The sequence below is a fragment of the Lycium ferocissimum genome, chromosome 9, assembly GCF_029784015.1.
Source record: "Lycium ferocissimum isolate CSIRO_LF1 chromosome 9, AGI_CSIRO_Lferr_CH_V1, whole genome shotgun sequence".
NCBI lineage: Eukaryota > Viridiplantae > Streptophyta > Magnoliopsida > Solanales > Solanaceae > Lycium > Lycium ferocissimum.
The window spans coordinates 21,275,296-21,295,586 of record NC_081350.1 but is presented as its reverse complement, the minus strand read 5'-3'; the positions used below and the strand labels follow the sequence as shown (position 1 = coordinate 21,295,586).

Genomic DNA, 20,291 nt, shown 5'->3' with positions numbered 1-20,291 from the left:
GTATCATGAAGAGAGTACTACAGCTAGTGGCGGAGACAACATAGCAGCAACGGATTCATCTGAACCCAGTATTTTGAGCATATATTTGTATGCAAAAATACACTAAAATTGCAATAAATATACAGTAGGTATGAACCCATTAACTTTAAGAATATAAAGGGTTTAATGTTAAGAACCTTAAAGATTGAACCTATGAAACTTAAATCTTGGATCTGCCTTTGACTCCAACTTCAAGAGAAGGCTAAGTAAACTTCCAAATCCAATATAACATTATCTCAGACAATGAACTTTGAAAGAGGAAAATGCAAATGCATCATTTGATTTACAGTAGTTAGACCAATTAAAAGATCATCCAAAGATAGTTAATACATACACATATTGGAATTAATACTGTAAGTGAGACAGCAAACAAGTAAAATCTAAGGCATCGTATATAATTTCAGGGGCATTAAGTCATGTTAATACAAAAGATTGATTTTATATCACTTAATTAAGTCAACCGAAGGAGTGAAAAAGGAAAAAGACAAAACCAAAAACTTCAGTAAGTATTAGTACATTAGATAACAAAAGTACAGATTGGAACTAACCGTAGACAAAAATGCAGACAGTCTCCTTTCTCTTTCACCGGCATTGGAAGATTAAGACCTATCGATATCACTCCAGTTCGTACCAATGTGGCGCTATTCTCCATGTAAAAAAGGAGAAGAACTAGAAAAAATACATAAAATGATGATCAACTCACCACCACGAAATGAAATTCCAATCAGAAAGTTGGAGAAACTATAAGTAATTTGAAGATAAAAAAAATGGTATACACGAATAAATATTATTTACATCAAATCACAACTCGAACAAATCGAAGCTAGATAAAAATAATTGGTATACAGGAATAAATATAATTTGATCGAATCAAAACTCAAGCATATCGAAGATATATACAGATCTACATGTGTTTGTACATGTGCACCTGTAAATTCAAAGTCATGTCATGATATAATCAAATACATTATAATTGCAATAGTAATGACATGATTAATATAAAACACACTAATACACTCCATTTAGTGAATAAGAGTGAAAGCCTTTAATGGAACAAATGTCTAGAAAACCTAATTCTCAATGAACAGAAAATTAATTCTTTTCATCAACCCATCATTCAATCATCACGCGTTACAATCAAAAAAATGCCTGAACAATATCAATGAACCTTAAAATGAAACCATATAACGCAACAAATAAATTTCAAGCTAATTTAGGGTTTTCTAACCAAATTCACTTAAATTGAAAAGGTAAAAAAGATAAAGCTATATCAAAAGTTTCAAGATTCACATAAAATCGCTATAACACAATCAAGACTAGCTAAATTTATATCATATCTAAGCAAAAGTCATCCATAAAAAATCCAAAAGCCAAATTAGGGTTTTGCGTGTCGCCAATGATTTCGATATACCTAAAGGATAAAACCCAATAGACAAAAAATCAAAGGTTTAACCAGAACCACAGTAAAACAAAACCCAGATAGGAAATACAGGAAAAATAAATAAACCAACCAGAACAAAAGAGAAACAAAAAACAAATGACACCACCAAAAAGTACAGTAAATCATTTCATTTCAAGAAAAGTCATAAAAAATAATCAATTGGTAAAGAAACCAACGAAAACAAAAAGTAAATAAAAAACCCAACTGGCAAAAAACAATCAGAAGAAGAGAAAAACGTACCTTTCACGTCAGATCAGAACAACACCCACTTTTCGACCCACAAAAATTTCTCCACAACTGACAAAAAAAAAACACAACCTTTCTACAGAAAACTAAGAACTAAAGACACCCAGAAATGAATCTTGGATTAAATCAAAGCTATTTAAATGAAATTCAAGGGCACAACAAAGAGAAAACCTAGGTTTGAAATGAGAGAGAGAGAGAGAGAGAGTGTGTCTGTACGAAACACTCAGACAAATGAGAGAGAAAAAGAAAAGACTCTTAACACAATAAAGAAATGAAATAATAATATAAAATTAAAGGCCCAAAATAGAGGTTTATATAGGAGTGAAGTGCAGAGTTTATCTCTGTAATCTTTACATATATTACTTGCATCAATGGACCACAGAAAATCACCATCCAATAAGAGAACAGCACGTCAGCGTGTCTGGTGGGATGCTTACTCACTTTCCAAAAACCCTAATCAAACAAGAGTTGAGCGCGTGGTTTAACGTTCTCAAGTACGAGTGGGGGATCTAACTGTCACTGCCTTTGTCCCAAGATGCCCCACGCGCTAAAGATCGGCACGTGCTGTGTGAGCCACGTGGCATGTTGATTGGAGGAGAAATCGAGGAAATAAAAACGTTAAATATTTGGTAATAATAAAACGGAAAACGGAATGGGCAGGTAAATCTAAAGAGTCCACAACCGGAAAAAGAAAAATAATAAAACGGTTATACTGAAAGAGAAAAGTAAAAAAGAAGTGGGGTCCTCTTGAAAATGAAGAAACTAATAAAATTGTTATGGTTATTAGAATCGAACCTTTCTGTCATTTATGGTTTCTCATTTATTTGATCATAACTTGTTCTTTTCTTTTCTTTATTTATTTACTTCTTTTCTTATAATGTCTTTTCAAGATTTATATTGCTTAGCTCCTTTGACACCGTTTTTTTTTCTTATTTTTTTTGCAATAGTAATTGTAAAACTTTACCCTACGCAGAATGTCCGCAGAAGTTCTCCTGTTTTCCTACTTGTTGCGCAGTCCTTTTGACATAGGTTGTTTTAGGCATAGCCCCTCTATCTATGCTTTGTATATTTGCTACCTATGGCGTGAATTATATAAAAAAACTTGTAGAACTTTACAATAGTATGAAGTCGAAGAGTGTAAGGGGAATTATGATATTTTGACTTTTTTTTTTTTTAACCTATACATCACTAATTATACAAATGGCATTTTAGTAATGGATACTTCCCACTTTTTTTCATAAAGTAAAATCCATAAAAAGATATGAATTAGCGACAGACAGCTAAACACTAAAAATTCGCTACTAATCCTATTTAACGATGAGTTTCAAATAAATTATCAAAAAAAATTATTAGGTATAGACTACTTAGGGACAAATGACCGACAAATTTCATAACTATTTCCAACTTTTTTGGCTCAACCAATGTTGTGGTTGGCTATATCTTTTAACAATAAGAGGATGTGAATTATGACCTAGGTTAAGGAGTGGATTAAGATTTAAAAATAATGATATAGGAGCAAAACAAAAACAATTTAACTATTGATAGATCACACAGCATATATAATCAGTTTTCAGTAGATAAGAATAAATTAAATTTTATGGGTCAAACCGTGGTTTTTTGGGTTCTATATAAGAATTTTAAAATTTAAATTATTTCAAAACAAAACCGCATCAAATTGAAGTGTCTACAGATGGTATAGAAGTAATCATAGACTGTTAACAACTTTATTTGCCTCTTTTTGATTGTTTTACTTATCCTTTTTTTTTTTTTTTTTTTTAATTTCTCTGCTCTTGCAATAATAATTGTAAAATTCTGAGCTCCATAGGGATTGCTCGCAGAAGTTTCCCGTTTTCCCCCCTGTTGCTTAGCTCTTTTTTTTTTTTTTTTTTTTTGCAATAGTAATTGTAAAACTTTACACTACGAAGGGATGTCCGCAAAAGTTCTCCTGTTTTCCTACCTGTCGCGCAACTCTTTTGACAGAGGTTGTTATAGGCGTAGCCCCTCTGTCTATGTTTTGTATATTTGAAGATTATTAATTAATAGAAGGGAGTGCCACCTATGGCGTGGATTATATAGAAAAAATTGTAAAACCTTACAGCGGTATGAAATCGAAGAGTGTAAGGAGAATTATGATATTTTGACCTTTTTGTTCTGTTTTGTTGTTTTTTTTTTTTTAACCTATACATCACTAATTATACAAATGACATTCTAGTAATGGATAATGGCCACTTTTTTTCATAAAGAAAAATCCGTAAAAAGATATGAATTAGCGACAGACAGCTAATCAATAAAAATTTGCTGCTAATCCTATTTAACGATGAATTTCAAACAAATTATCAAAAAAAATTGGTTACGTATAGGCTACTTAGGGACAAATGACTGACGAATTTCATAACTAATTTCAACTTTTTTGGCCCAACTAATGTTGTGGTTGGTTATGTCTTTTAAAAATAAGAGGATGTAAATTATGGCCTATGTTAAGAGTGAAATAAGAGTTTAAAAATAATGATATAGGAGCAAAATAAAAAACAATATAACTATTGATAGATCACACAACATATATAATCAGTTTTCAGTAGATAAGAATAAATTAAATTTTGTGGGTCAAACCGAGCTTTTTTGGTTCCATATAAGAATTTTATAATTTAAATTATTTCAAAACAAACCCGAATCAAATTAAAGTGTCTACAGATGGTATAGAAGTAATGATAGATTGTTAACAACTTTATTCGCCTTATTAATTGTTTTTTTGACTTATCTTTAATTTTTTTATTTTTCTGTTCTTGTAACAATATTGTAAAATTCTGAGCTCCATAGAAGTTTCTTGTTTTTCCCCCTATTGCTTAGCTCTTTTGACACTGTTTTTTTTTTCTTATTTTTTTGCAATAGTAATTGTAAAACTTTACGCTGCGCACGATGTCCGTAGAAGTTCTCCTATTTTCCCACCTGTTGCGTAGCTCTTTTGACACTGTTTTTTTTTTCTTATTTTTGTGCAATAGTAATTGTAAAACTTTACGCTGCGCAGGATGTCCGCAGAAGTTCTCCTGTTTTCCCATCTGTTGCGCAACTCTTTTGACAAAGTTTATTTTAGGCCTAGCCCCCTCTATCTATGCTTTGAATATTTGAAGATTATCAATAAAAGGGAGTGCCACCTATAGCGTGAATTATATACAAAAAAAAAAAAAAAAAAAAACTCGTAAGACTTTACAACGGTATGAAATCGAAGAGTGTAAGGAGAATTATGATATTTTGACTTTTTTTTACCTATACATCACTAATTATACAAATGGCATTTTAGTAATGGATACTTCCCACTTTTTTTCATAAAGAAAAATCCATAAAAAGATATGAATTAGCGATAGACAGCTAAACACTAAAAATTCGCTGCTAATCCTATTTAACGATGAATTTCAAATAAATTATCAAAAAAAATGGTTAGGTATAGGCTACTTATAGGGAGAAATAACCGACGAATTTCATAACTAATTCCAACTTTCTTTTAGTGAAAGGTATTCTAATTTTATCTTTATATAATATATATACCCCGAAATAAAATTTTGTATCGGCCTTTTGTAGCCGTATCCGTATGTGTTATAAACCAAGCTGTGACTTGCATGTGCTATGATGGGTCACATGTCGCACGTGCTCAAAGGAGAAACCGAGGAATAAACCCTAAAATTAGTGGTAATAAAAGGGCAAGGAAAAGGACAAGTCAAAAAAGCGGAAATGAACCCTACCTAGTACAGTTTTCCCTAAAACAATAACCCTAAAATTAGGGGTTAATTGTGGTAATAAAAGGGAAAGGAAAAGGAAAAGTCAAAAAGTGGAAATGAACCCTATCTAGTATAGTTTTCCCTAAAACAATGGGAAGGTAATAATAACTTCATAAAAGATAAAGGCACAAAATAGAGTGAAAAGAAGGGTCCTCTTGCAAATAAAGAAAAACAATAGGAGTAATTAGTTGTTGCCGTGAGAATCATCCTTTCGTATAATTTATTATATTTTTTCCTTTTTTGTATAACACCAGCTTGTTTACTTTCTTTACTTCTTTTCTTATAATGTTCCATCTCAAAATTTCTCTTTCTTTATAAGAAATGACGATTTAATACTAGATACTAGTGTCTGTCGTTCCATTATCATGCATGGCAATAAGGGTTTGACATAAAGGTAGAGATTTTCTTTTGCCATTTAAATAAAAGTTGAGTTTTGGCTCAACAAATGTTAATGGTAAGATAAGTAGGTATACGATTACAGTCAAACCTCTCTATAATTGTTATTCGTTATAATAACATTTCACTATGACAGCCTGATTTTCTTCGGAACCGGTTTTTTATGTTATTTTTACTTCTCTATAATAGCATTCTGCCTATAGCAGCAGTGACATTCATTATAGAAGTACACTCTTTATAAAATTACCTCTTTATAACAACCACACTCATATTGTGTAAGAAATATATCATCTATAAAAATAAAATATTAAAATATGTATGGTAATCATCATTAATGTCATGCACATAGTAAATTTCAAGTACGAATATCTAAAAATCTTCAATTATACTATTAAGCTCTTAAATAACCTTCAAGGGAAAGCTATTGAATTCCCTTTTGCCGAAAGTTTGGACAAAAATCTTCGTCAGTTCAAACATTATATTATCACTAAGAGACAAAAATTTATGAAACAACCTACAATTGTAGGATTCTTACATCAAGCTTGAAAATTAAAAATTTTAATTAATTTTGAATGCATATGTTTCTTAGATTTTAATTCTTTATCGGTATAACATAGTTAGTTATGGATTTCTTAGTAATTTATTAGTCTTTTCAATTTTTAATTCATTAAATATGAAAATCAATTGAGATTTTTAAAATTAACAAGTATTTTTTGGGGTTCGTTTATAACATAAAAAGTACATTAATTAATTTTTTTTGCGTATTTTGTTTATAATAGATAAATGAGATTTAAACATTAAATGCCCTTATACATACATAACAACACCTCACTATAGCAGCCATGAAATTTTCGGATAAACACTGTCATTATAGAGAGGTTTGACTGTATAAGATAATGTGAAACTTTTTGTTTATGCTAAGACTGAATTAAGATTTAAAATCTTTCTGATGCAAAAAAAAAATAAAATGGATTTAAACATAATAGTTCTACAAAAAAGGAAGCTAATTAATAAACAGAAAATGTTCACGGATCGATATGAGTCGTTGAAATTTTGTTTAATGTCAAGAGTGAATTAAGGATTTTAAGAAATAATGGTTATAAATTTAAAATAGAACAATAAATATACACTTGACAGATCGACATGACCTATTGAAACATTGTTTGTGTTGAGAGGATTCAGCTTTTACAAAAAAATTGGTTATCAATTTAAAGAAGAAAATTAAATAGACACTTGACCGATCGGTAAAAACTGCTGAAATTTGGTTTTTCTGTCGAGAGTTAATTCAAATTTTAAAATAATAATGGTTATAAATTTAAAGAATAAAATTAAATTAAATTAAACACTTGACAAACCGACGTGACCTGTGTTGAAACTTTGTTATGTTATGAGTGAATTAAGAGATTTAAGAAAAATAATAATTCTAACTATAAAGAAGAACTTTAATAAACACATAGTTATTGACAGATCGACATGATCAGAACAAAACTTGTATTGGTCAACGCCCGTTTCTTTTATTCTATATATGACATTTCAAAATTTTAAAAATGTGCCGTTTCTTAATAGAAATGAATCAGACCGTAAAGTACCCAGGAAGATGTGCAATGATATTACTGTAGTTATTACATCTTTATCCACATTAATAATTGATTCTTCCGACGTTTTGTTTTTGCAACAACATATAAGTATTAAATATAAGAGCAGTCTGCGGGTGCACTAAACTCTCACTATGCACCGAGCTTTGTAAAATAATATTTGGCCTCCGGATTCGAACTGGCGACCTAAGGATTTCGGCACACACTATAGTCCTCCGCTATACCAATTGAGCTAAGTATTAAATGTTGGAATTTTTTGTTTAGATTTAAATTATAAACAAAGAGTTATAAAAAAAAGAAGAAGGTGTCTTTAATCAAAGTATGTGTCCTTTCAAATTTTTTAACTGGTGTTGTCTATTTAAGTCAAATCGGTCTTTGTTTTGAAAACAAAAATCGATAGTTATTTTACAGCAAAATCCAACTTTAAAGTCTTGCAACAATGCTTGCCTTCTTCGTCCAGAAACTCTTCTCCTCTACAAACGAATTTTGCACTTGAAAATCAGAAAAGTTCTTGCTTTTCTCTGATGAATTTTTGTTTAGCGTGCATTTCCAAAGGCTTGTCATATCCACCAAACCTCCTTGCTTACAATTCCATAACAATCTTGCAGAGGAGAGGAGCAAATATCGTTTTTAGGAAAGCATTTCGCACGTGTTTCAAGCCTTTAATTCTATATTCGTTGTTCATATTGTCAAACGTTTATCTTTGTGTTCTTGGTATACATTTTCTAACAAAATACAAGAAGCGTGAAATCGAAGAAGAACTAGAATTGTGATCCTTTTTTGTGCTAAAAATAAACTTTTTAAACCTACCCATCGTTAATACGCTTGTAAATTAAAAGACGTTCTAGTCAATAGTTATAATGGCTAGTTGCCATTTTTATTCTGACTAAAAGGTCTACGAAATATTGTTTTTTCAGAGTTTAGTGAAAAACTGTCAAACTATTTCAAAAATTGTTTAGTTGGAGTTGTTGGAATCACTAGTCACTAGATCTAAAGAAAGACACATTACGTAAATTCTTGTGTTTGAATTAGGTTTTAGGCCTATAGGGTCATAGTTTGTATTTCAGCTAGCGCGCATATCACCTTTTTTTTTTTTTTTCTTTTTTTTTCAATTTTCTACTGCTTTTGTCGTTTTGTCTTTCACCTGAATAATTTACCTTTAGAGGCCGTTTGACTTATAACTATATATATACTAGATGGCCTATGCCCGTGCTACGCACGGGTCCAACACTTTGGATTATAGTGTATCTATGTGTATGTAGTTGTGTTTGGATAGTAATAATATATATATATATATAAATTATGTTCAAAACACGATTAATATAACATTGTAGTTTGTGCTCCGTATCTAAAACTTTGTTATATTCATGTTTGCTACGAATACAAAGTCGGCAAAAATTTATTAATACTTTTTAAAAGAGAAGACTTGTTTAAAAGGAAACTATTTTCCTCTCTTTGAGATAAAACAATAGCAATATTTAAGCATCGTTGATACTTTCAATTTTAATTCGATTAATTTAAAGGTGTAAAATACTTATTATTTTTTATCAAATTTTGATTTGGATAATTCTAATTCAAATTATTAAATTAATTTTACATCTTTAAAATAAAACAAAGTAGAAATTGATTTTCTATTTAAACGAAGGAATACTGTTTTTTAATTTTTGGTAAATAATCTCGGTTTAGCTCATTTTACTTGTCATGTTGTTTTTTGCATGGTTGTTTAAGGAAACGTCAATTAGAATTATAATTTGACTAATTTATCTTATTTATTATTTGATCTTCATTTGATATTAATCTCTTTTCACATTTATTAGAGTAAGAACAAAAATGCAAATTCTATCTTATTTTAAAATATAAATATTTTAAGTATATTTATTTTAGTAAACATAACAAACAAATGACATGGCGGAATACCAAATACAGCAGTTAAATATCTAGATTAGATATCAGGCTAATATAAGAAAAGAAAGGAAATTGTATGTATTTGGCTACTTAACCTTTTGAAGAAAAGCAATAATATGGGGTCCATGTTTTTTGCTGTGCAATAATTTCATTTGCTCCTACTAATGAGTTGATACGCATGTGGCAATGAATCCACTATTATTGACTTGATGGGGATACTTTGGGAATGACATGAATATTGTTTGATTTTTTAATATACGGGGTGCACGTTTTTTTTTTTTTTTTTTTTTTTTTTTTTGACATTGCTTGTTTTTTAAATATGGGGTTTACTTTTTTTTTTTTTCATGAGTTTGGAGAGGGTGGGGTCCACTTTTTTTATGAGTTTGGAGAGGGTGGGGTCCACTTTTTTTCCTTTTTTTAAAATATTGCTTGGTGTTTTTAGTATGGGGTCCACCTTATTTTTTTTTTTTAAGAGTGATTGACGACGAAGTATGAGTAAACCGATGTTTCTATATAGTAGAAAAATAGAAATATAATAAAGTATTTCTATCTACATTTTTTTGCCCTTAAATAAAAAAGTGGGTGGGACCACAAAGGATTTTTTTGCCCTTAAATAAAAAAGTGGGACCAAAGGACGGACGATGATCTTGCTTATAAACCGGCTCTTCTATATAGTAGTAAAATATAAGTATTTTAAGTATATTTATTTTAGTAAACATAACAAATAAATAACATGGCGGAATAGCAAATACAACAGTTCAATATCTAGATTACATCTCAGGCTAATATAAAAAAAGAAAGAAAATTGTATGGTTTGGCTACTTAACCTTTTGAAGAAAAGCAATAATATGGGGTCTATGTTTTTTGCTGCACAATAATTTCATTTGCTCCCACTATTGGGTCGATACGCATGTGGTAATGAATCCATCATTATTGATTTAATGAGATACTTTGAAAATTACATGAATATTGTTTGATTTTTTAATATTGGATGCACTTTTTTTTTTGTTTTGACATTGTTTGTTTTTTTAATATGGGATTCACCTTTTTTTTTTAAATTGCTTGATTTTGTTAATAGGGGGTCCACTTTTTTTTTCCCGTGACTTTGGAGATGGTGGGTTCCACTTTTTTTTTTTTTTTTTTTTTTTTTAAATATTGGTTTGTGTTTAATATGGGGCCCACACTTTTTTTTTTTTAATGGACTGACGACGAAAAAGTAGCCAACCGGCTCTTCTATATAGTTAAAATATGCATGCATAGATTATAATGTAAAGGCTTTTATGTAGTAAATAATAGTAAGAAATTGGTGATGAATTATATAATTGGTGAATAATAATAAATTGGATAATAATACAAGGATTGTTAGGTAGAAAATAACCTACTTTAGAAGTATGTTTAATAATTATTTATGTATCGCTAATAGAAGGTATTCTTATTCCACATTCTATCTCGTATAAAATAACATTTAAATTTTCATATAAATTATACTAGCTAGTATTAGTAACACAATTTTTTGTTTCCAATATTAAATTCTGCATATATATTAATTCAAGCTGAATATCGGAAATTAAATGTGTGTTACTTATATATGCAGATATCATATATATTTTCAATACTTAGTCTACTGAAAATTAAACGTTTACATAGGATTAAATATTCTTATCCCTTAAACAAATTAGTAGCCCAAACATATTTTATTTTTTGTATGTGCAGAGCATGACCGACCATTTCTTGACATAAAAGAATCAGATACTAATTAACTAATGTCTTCATTTAAGAAAGTGAGGAATTGAAGGACAATATTGATTATTTTATCATTTTCTTTGTGTTATTGTTGGTCCTGTAGTTATATTTATCGTATGGAACCATTTTCCATTTTGGCAAAATGCCGTTCCCAAAAACGCAAAATAAATAAATAACTAAATAAGATCTACGACCGGCAATTTTGACGCTAAATAATCTTGTCAGTCAAACTTATCACTGTACTTGCCAAATTTGCCAATCATGTTGCCAAATTTGATTGGGGTGATACGTACACGGGTACTCATCACTTTTACAAATTTGATTGGCAAATTTGCCAACATGTTGTTTTGCAATCCCGACATAAGCCTGTCAAGCGGGCCGGGCCGGGCCATATAAATGCCGGTCACATGGGGCCGGGTCGGGCCATAGTTAGTGGGCCGGGTTGGAGGAGGGAAAGGGGTGTCCAACCAAATACTTACCCGAGGGGTACATCTTAATGAAAAAGTGGGTCGGTTTTTAGTTTTAGTTAGTGGGCGATAGGATTTTAATTATTTTTTAAAAAAATTCTAATACTAAAATTTGTTAAGTTTGATACTTTAAAATCTAGTTGTTGTTAACTTTATTTTAACCATCAAGTTCCTTAAATTATACTTTGGCCCTATTTTCAATCTATAAATACCATTCATTCTTCTCCATATTATCTCACAATTCCCTACTCTCCTCTTTCCCTAAATTTCCTACTCATCTAAATCTCCCTCTCTCTCTTCCAACTTCCAAGTTCAAAATTTAAATTTAATGGATAATGATAATCCTACACCTCCTCCTCCAGTCCGAAGATCAATTTCAAGTCCGGTGTGGTTGCATTTTGAGCTAGTAGACGAGGAACATATTAATTGTCAATATTGTGGTCAAATATATCTCCATAAGTCGGAACCGGTTTTTGGGGGTACCGGTCCGTTACGTAGGCACTTGGACAAATGGCTCAAAATTGAACTTTGAAGTTTATCTCTTCTTTAAATTTCTCCATCGATGCTAACGTTTTGAACTTTTCATTTGTAATAAGTTAACCTTTCAAGTTTGTATGTTTTGAATTTGCAATGTTATCAATTTAAGTTTGAAGTTTTATTTTAAATTACTTATTTAGTCTTGTATCACATTCTCAACTTTTTATAATTTTTAGCACTTAAATAGCCGTTGGGAGCCTTCAACAACATATTCAAGATATACACAAATATACCATTAACATATACAAGATATACGCAAATATACCACTTAAATAATTATTTTTTAAAAAAAAATTAATTCGAAATGGGCCGAGCCGGGCCCCCGATGGGCCAAAACCTGGGTTGTTGGTGGGCCGGGCTACCGGGCTAAATGGCATGTCTGGCCTAGCCCTTAATTTTTTCCACTAGCCCAGCCCACCACCCTCTAACTGGGTTGGGGGGCCGGGCGGGTTATGGGTCGGGTTAGGTGGGCCGGTCCTGTGCCGACCCGGCCCAATTGACAGGCTTATCCCGACATGTACTTTTATAAATATAATCTAACAATAATGAATCACATGATTCAGCAAAAGAAATTGATTGGCAAAAAGAAAAGAAGAGATTTTCAACGAAAAAGAAAATCAGATATGGGGCCTAAAATAAATTTCCGGCGTAAATCCATTTTTTCGGCAAGATCGATAGAATTCACTATTTTTTGCCGACGAAACTCCATTCTTTCTCCTTGTACCAATGAAAAATGAGATGAGGGAGGGAAATGGGATGGGAATGAATGTTAATAGGTGGGAAATGAAATGAGGAAGGAAGGTGAAGTCGGGGCTATTGCGGTTGTGGAGTTACCGAAAGACGGGGGGTTTGGGTGGGGTGGGTGTTCTAGAAAATAGGTTTTTTATTTTTCTTTTATTATTAAAATATTTTTTAATTATTTAAATAGTTTTCTTTTTGTTCTTCTTATAATTAATTTTTAAATATTTTTTTTGACTCAAATGCCACATGTCATTATTTAATTCGTCAACTTTTTCATGCCATCGCGAGTGTACTACACACATTTTCCGTGCCACCGCGAGTGTACTGCACACATTTTATACTTTTGTCTGATTATCGAAAAAGTGCCAAAGTGGTTCAAATTCGGAGTGGTTTAGGTGTCAAATTGGAACAAGCGTTAGTTTAGGTGGCCATGAGGAATCTCAGGACAAATTTAGGGGGCTGCTTATGACTTTGGCCTAATATATAGTATTATAATAGCATATATAACATGCACCTAAATAGTCAACACAACATGATATCATCAGCTTACGATACTGACTCAATTTTCGTGTATACACTTGTCACTTCATATATACAATCATATATAATAGACACATGTCAAAAGATGCGCTTATACTGAGGGTGAGAAAATTCCTTGTTACACCTCAAAAAATTTCGCGTCGTTTGCATTGTAAGTAAACTAACGTAAGTTCGAAGAGGTTATGGAACCCTTGTAAGGTTAAGGAATACTTTTAACAAGTGCTAAGCAAGTGTCTAAAGGTTTCGGGATCAAGCGGATAGAAAAAATTAAGTTTGTCGAAATTTTGGAAAATTTGGCAGAATTTTAGACAGGAAATTCTAGTCCAACTTGAGGGAGGTTTATCTCCTACAATATGATGAGTTATGGAATTCATAACCTATGTAAATTGAAGTTCATTGAGTCTAGTTTCCAATGCAACAAACCGTTCGTCGATATGACATCGGAGTAGAAAGTTATGGGCGTTCCAAGATAGGCTACCAGATGGCTTCTCCGCGGGCCCATTTGGAAAGTCAATGGAACCGACCTTCAAGGGGTATAAATACCCCCCCCCCCCATTACCCTTATTTTATCATCATTCTACACTCCCTTGAGCTCTAGAAACCTCCATAAACATCACCTAAACATTTATAGTCCTTTAGATCAAGAGTTCAACAAGATTACACTAAACTAGTTCTTGAAAAGTGATTGTTCTTGCTTCTACTTGATGTTGTGGTGAGTTTGGTCTTGTTGAAAGTTGGTGTGGCTAAAGTTCTTCAAGTATAAGATTTGCAGGCTCAGAAGGTAGACTTTGAGTGGCTAAGTAAGCAGAAAGGTATGTTAAAGCTGTCCCTTTCTTTCCTAAGGCATGATCCTATTGCTATGAACTTTCACAAATGATGTCCATAAGATTCCTCTCATAGAAATGCTCAAAGCTTACATTCTTGATGTTCTTACGATATTATTGATGTTGGTCTCACCTTATGATTATTGTTCCTTCAAGGTTAGATATGTCAATGATGTTAGCTCCATAATGGAAATCAGAGGTTAACCGACCTTACGTCACTCCAATGAATTAATTAGAAATGTGTTCTCAAGGAATGTTTTGTAAGACGTGAATAGTATGCTAGCTATGAGATCCCTAACAAGGTATTTAATGTAGAAGATAGGCTTATGATGCAGCCAGGAATTGACTAAGGATTAGTTAATCAAGAAGAAGTCTTAATGGCCTGAAAATGTGTTTATAAGTCTTATGAAATCATGTAGGCATTAACGAATAAGTAATGATCATGAGAAGTGCATAGAAGTTACCCATAGAGGTCTGGTTATGACGTTGATTATATTTACCACTGGTCTACGGCCAGTTAGGCAGTTATACCATCGAGTTACGGCCGATCGGGAAGATATGTACTTATCACTATGCTACGGTGGTTGGAGCGATTACCAGCGATCGATCGAGAGCGAGATGCGCTTACCATCGGCACATAATCGAGAGATGGTCGAGAACCACCGTGCTACGGCCGGTCGAGCGATTACCACTAATCGGTTGAGCGAAGTATGACACCGAGGATGATAAGTAGGTCGAGATACGGTATTATACATAGATGTAGTTGAGCACGAGGAAGCATGCAGAGATATACGTACTGAGATTCTCATTGGTAAGTCGAAAAACTGTGTTGATTCTTATCCTCCTTCTTTGCAGTATATGTTTATTATGTCGCATTTTCGCCTTACATACTTAGTACATTATTCGTACTGACGTCCTTTTGTTTGTAAACACTACGTTCATGCCCGCAGGTATAGACAGATGAGACGAGGATCCTCCACAGCAGGCTACCTCCAGGTACCAACTCTGATTAGTGAGCTCCACTTCTTCCTGGAGTATTGTCGAGTCAGGGATTGTATATGTATTTTTGTGTTATGGGTACTTCGGGGGTACTGTCCCTACTTATACGCTTTGGTTATGTTTTTAGAGGCTTTGCAAAACCGTTTCTCGTATACCGCTTAGTCATGTTCACGCTATTATGTTCGCCTCGCGGGTCCATTGTACATATATATATATATATATATATATATATATATATATATATATATATATATATATATATATATATATATATATATATATATATATATATATATATATATATATATATATATATATATATATATATATATACATGTTATATTCATGTCGCCTCCTTGGCCTTATTTTGTCATTCGAGACATAGATGATGTGAGATATAGTTTGGTTCGCTCGGCCCTAGTAAGGTGTCGGGTCCCAATCACGCCTCACTTAGGCTGGGACGTGACACTCCTAAATGGTTAGAATAAAGAAAACTCCTAAATGGTTAGAAAAAACTTACCTTGGTTCGAGATGAAGTCACTGATCCAGAACAACCTTACTGTGTTCAATCTCCTCCAAATGACTTTGATCTATATAAAATAATGTTTAACAACGATAAACATGGTTCACTTTCATAATTCAAACATTGATCATCAAAGTCAACCTAAAAAATCAATCCTCGGACCAAACGTGTATATAAGTTACCTGTAATTCTGTGAGTCCAAATATATGACTAGATTTTTGTAACGACCCGTTAGGTCGTTTTAGTTGTTTTGCCTATTTTATCCTTCCCCTAACTTCTTGGTGGTATATTTGACTTGTGGGGATAGGTGACGTGATTCTTGAGGCATTCGGATGAGATTTGAGTAAGAAAATAGAATTTTTGGAAATTCATAAGTGTTTAGTTGACCCAAGTCAACATCGAGGCTAAAAGAGTCCTCTTGGAAGCTTCATCAATTCCATTAGGTCCGGAATGTCGCTCATAACTTGGTTGAGTAATTGGTTCAATTTCCAAGGGACTTAGGGTGTTATAGTCTTTTGGGTGGAAATCTAGTTATATGAAATTTGGAGTTGACCTCGGTCAACACTAGGTCAAGATGACCACTTTTGGAAATTTTGAGTTTGGAAATTCCAAGTGCGCGAATGTGTTCGTAGCGTATTTTATGATTGAAATGCATGTTTAGTTCATTTCCGGGAGGTTAAGAATGAGTTTTGGGTGTTGGATTGAAGCTTGAGCATAGTCTTGGTTTTCTAGTTTCTTGTTTGGCGCACTTGCGCGCATAGGGCCGCTCCTGCACAATGTAGGCCTCATATGCAAGTTTGGGATTGTTGGGAAAAGCTCGCATCTGCGAAAAATGGTACGTAGGTGCAAGGCCGCATCTGTGTACAATGGCGGTCGAGGGCCGGAAAGCGGACCTCGCACCCATGAGGTTTGGGCCACGAAGCGGGCCTGCATGTGCGAGGATTGGAGCTTACCTACGGCCCCTGGGCAGAACCTTATTTAATTCCCCAGTTCACATATTTGGAGCTTTTGAGATTTCTAAGGGATTTGCAAGGTTCATCAAGTGGGTAAGTTTCTAATTTTTTTTATTTCCATTATATCATCGATTATTGATGATTTTCATGCTAGAAACCATGATTTAGGATGAGGCTTTGAAGGGTTATGAACCTAAGTGGATTTTGGGGATTTCATATGTTGAACATGAAATTGATGTTGGATTTGGTTCATATTTGATATATAGACTTAGATCATGGTAAGCTAATTATGAGTTGAATTTCCAGTTTTACCCTTCAGGGTTCGGAGTCTCTTTTTGAGGTTTATTTTGGACCCGAATATATTTAATACCAATATGGGAATCTCTGGGTTCGTATAGATTCATAAAATAATGTTTTGACTTTATTGATCCCGATTCTGCAACAAAATTGCTATTTTGATCCCTAGGGATTGGAACGGGATTTTTGGGTTGACTTTCTAGATCCGAATCTCTATATGACAATATGTGTATCAATTGACTCGTATTCTTACGTCTAACAAGTGCTTAAACAGATTGGGATTGTTCGGAGGCTCTACGACAAGGCTAGGCTTCGTTGTGATTATCAGGCTCCAATTCAGGCATGTTGAGACTTTTGACCTTAATTAAAGCGTCGTGGTTGGTTAAATTGGACTAACAAGAGGGGGATAATGAGGTAACTAAAAGGGGTCCCGATACTTGTGAGGTGACTGTAATACCTCGTACCTTTAAACTAAGTCATGATCATGATTCAGGGACTTAGAAACCAAGACAGAAGTGTTGGGATTAGAATTTTTGCATCCGAACGGTAAAAGGACGTGTTCGTCAGCGTGACGGTCGGATTACCGTGAAAATCAGAAGTCACCGGAATATTCTGACCAGCATGCCGGGTCGTACATTATGTACGGGCCTTATTTCTAGCTGTACTTTGTGACCGAACATTTTATATGGACCGTACTTTAAAGTACGGGCCGTACTTTCAGTATCCCACAATTGAAAAATCATGATTACTGGATTTTGACAATCCAGGTACGACCCCATTGTACGGGTAGTACATTATTGTATGGGGCGTATATGGTGCCCGTACATTGCCCATTTCAGTGAAAACTATAGATACGTGGGTTAGTCCAAAAATCATATTTTCATATTCTAATGCCCTAGAACGAAGTGTTTCTCCTCCCATCACTCTCATACGATAAGGTAAGTCTATTCCAAGCCTTTCAAGTGAATTCTAACCTATATCCATGATTTCTAAATAAGAATTTATTATTCCTAACCTAGGGTTTTTTAGGAAAACCCATCACAAGGATTCAAGACTAAGGCTTTTGGACTTCTTCTCAAAGTTCAGACTTTTATATGAGTTTTGGAGCGTTACAGATATGTAGGGTTTCTATCTACGTGTGGTAACATCATTGTTCTTCCCCACTCCATGTTCTTCCATGATTATACGAAAGTTTATCAAAACTAGGGTTCTAGACATGTTCATTATAACCCTAAGTACGTGTACCATGATATACCATGTTTGTATTAATAGTTTGTTATTATTTTCTTCATATTCCCTTTTAGTTATTGAAAATATGTCTATAATCCATGAAAACCCATACGTTGCATTCCATGGGTTATTAAATGCAAGTTATTAACTATTATGACCAATCCCATGAAAATCCTACATGCTTCCATGTTTCAAACAAGGTATATATATATATATATATATATATATATATATAGACACACACACACACACACTTATATACCATGCTTCCATGTTTAAACTATACTTATATACCATGTTACAAGTCATTTTTATGTAATTCATGGGCTTCTAAGTCAACTATATCCATGTTCATGTTTTGGGAGTTGCACAGATTACCGAGAAGGGTTTAATACTGAATCATATAAGAAGGTCAAAGATAGGATACATCGCCCACCTAGTTTGGACGATTCCTTCATGTTTCTCCATTGCAGGATATTGGATCCATTCATGTCATGTTCATGTCTCGTACCCCGGTAAGGTATAAGATGGCTTCTCTGATCGGGCAGAGATTGAACGCGACGTGTTTACATGGTGGTTACATATCGGCTATACTAATGCAGCACAGATATCTTTACAGACTTAAAATATTTTATTCATGATATACATATTCATGTTAGATGATATTCATGTTCATGTCCACCTTTCAGTTTCAGTTTATGTTCTATTATTCCATGTGCCATGTTTTTTTTATTCAGTTGCTTTACATACCAGTACAATTCAAGTGTTACGACGTCCCTCTTTTATTGCCTGAGGGCCTGTATTTCACGATGCGGATTTACAAGACGACAGATAAGCTCGTTAGGACTTTGCCCGTGTAAGCTATTGGTGAGCCCCATTCCATTCAGGGTGTTATCTTTACCTTGCTTTTATGTTAGTGTCTGATAAGAGTATGCCGGGGGGCCTTGTCCCGGTAAATAGTTTAAGCTCGTATTCAATATGTTCGTAGATTTCATAGGCATCGATCTAGCATGTCATGTTAGATGTTCAGAGTCGTATAGCCAGCATTGGCTCAGTACTTGATATATTTTTAGATTATTTCCGCATCATGGTGTAAATAATATTTTCAGTATTACTATAATGTCATATGTTTTATTCAGACTATCCATGTTTTAAAGTGTATTCCGCATCAGTTTATGCCCATGTTGATTCAGCAAGCCATGTGGTTCACTCAGTCACTTGCAGCAAGGCATCGAGTGCCGTGTTACTCCCAGGCTATGGTTTGGGGCGTGACAAAGCTTGGTATCAGAGCCTAGGTTCAAGTGTCTTAGGGAGTCTATGAAACCGTGTCCAGTGGGATCACTTTTATGGGTGTGTACGCACTGCCACACATATAAACCATTGACCACAAAGACATCTAGGATTGTCTCACTTCTTTCATACTCTATATCATGTACTTAGAGCTATGCTTTGTAAATCCTTCTAGCTCGTGCGTATTACATATTTCAGACAATGCCTGCGAAAAAAAGTACACCAAGAGGACATCAACCACTAGCCAAAAGGGCTACTACTAAGGTCTCTCAGACCTAGGAAGTTCACATTGAGGCTTAAGGGCTTGCATCGGATTCATTACCCCTGACTGCACCTCCAGCTATAGAAAGGCCTACAGAGGTCCATTCCACGGTTACTTTACGACCCTCTTCTCACCATACCCATACGGATGCTCGAGGCTATTCCCCGCTACCCGCATTGTTGCCAACCCGAGCGCCCGGCGTTGGGAAATGACTCTAGCAAGCAGTTCTACTAGATGACCAACGCCCAGACCGAGGAATTTCTGTATATGAAACCTCTAGTGTTCCAGAAACTATGAAGGGGGAAGACCTTCAAAATTTCATTGATGGGCTTCAGAAGATTTTTCATGTTATGCATGCTTCAGAGACAGAGGCAGCAGAGTTGGAAGCTTATTAGTTGTAGAATGTTGCTCGTATTTGGTATAAGACGTGGGAGCAGTCTTGTAGAGAAGATACATCTCCAACAACTTGGGATGAGTTTGTAGATACCTT

At 33.7% G+C, this 20,291-nt stretch overlaps 1 protein-coding gene across 6 annotated transcripts in view; it reads right to left on the bottom strand.

The window, feature by feature from the left end:
* The window catches only part of LOC132029871 (uncharacterized), a 115,899-nt gene extending 113,867 nt beyond the window's left edge, over window positions 1–2,032 (bottom strand). For 2 of the 6 annotated variants that reach the window (XM_059419261.1, XM_059419256.1), the window contains exons 1-2: window positions 1,721–2,029; window positions 588–708 (exon numbers count right to left, since the gene is read on the bottom strand). In XM_059419261.1, coding sequence (XP_059275244.1) covers window positions 588–691 — 104 coding nt within the window. In that variant the 5' untranslated portion in view covers window positions 692–708; window positions 1,721–2,029. Of the gene's footprint in view, window positions 1–587; window positions 1,451–1,720 lie in introns of all 6 variants that reach the window. The other 4 variants (XM_059419260.1, XM_059419257.1, XM_059419259.1 and 1 more) reach the window with 4 other exon arrangements.
* Between the last annotated feature and the right edge of the window lie 18,259 nt (window positions 2,033–20,291).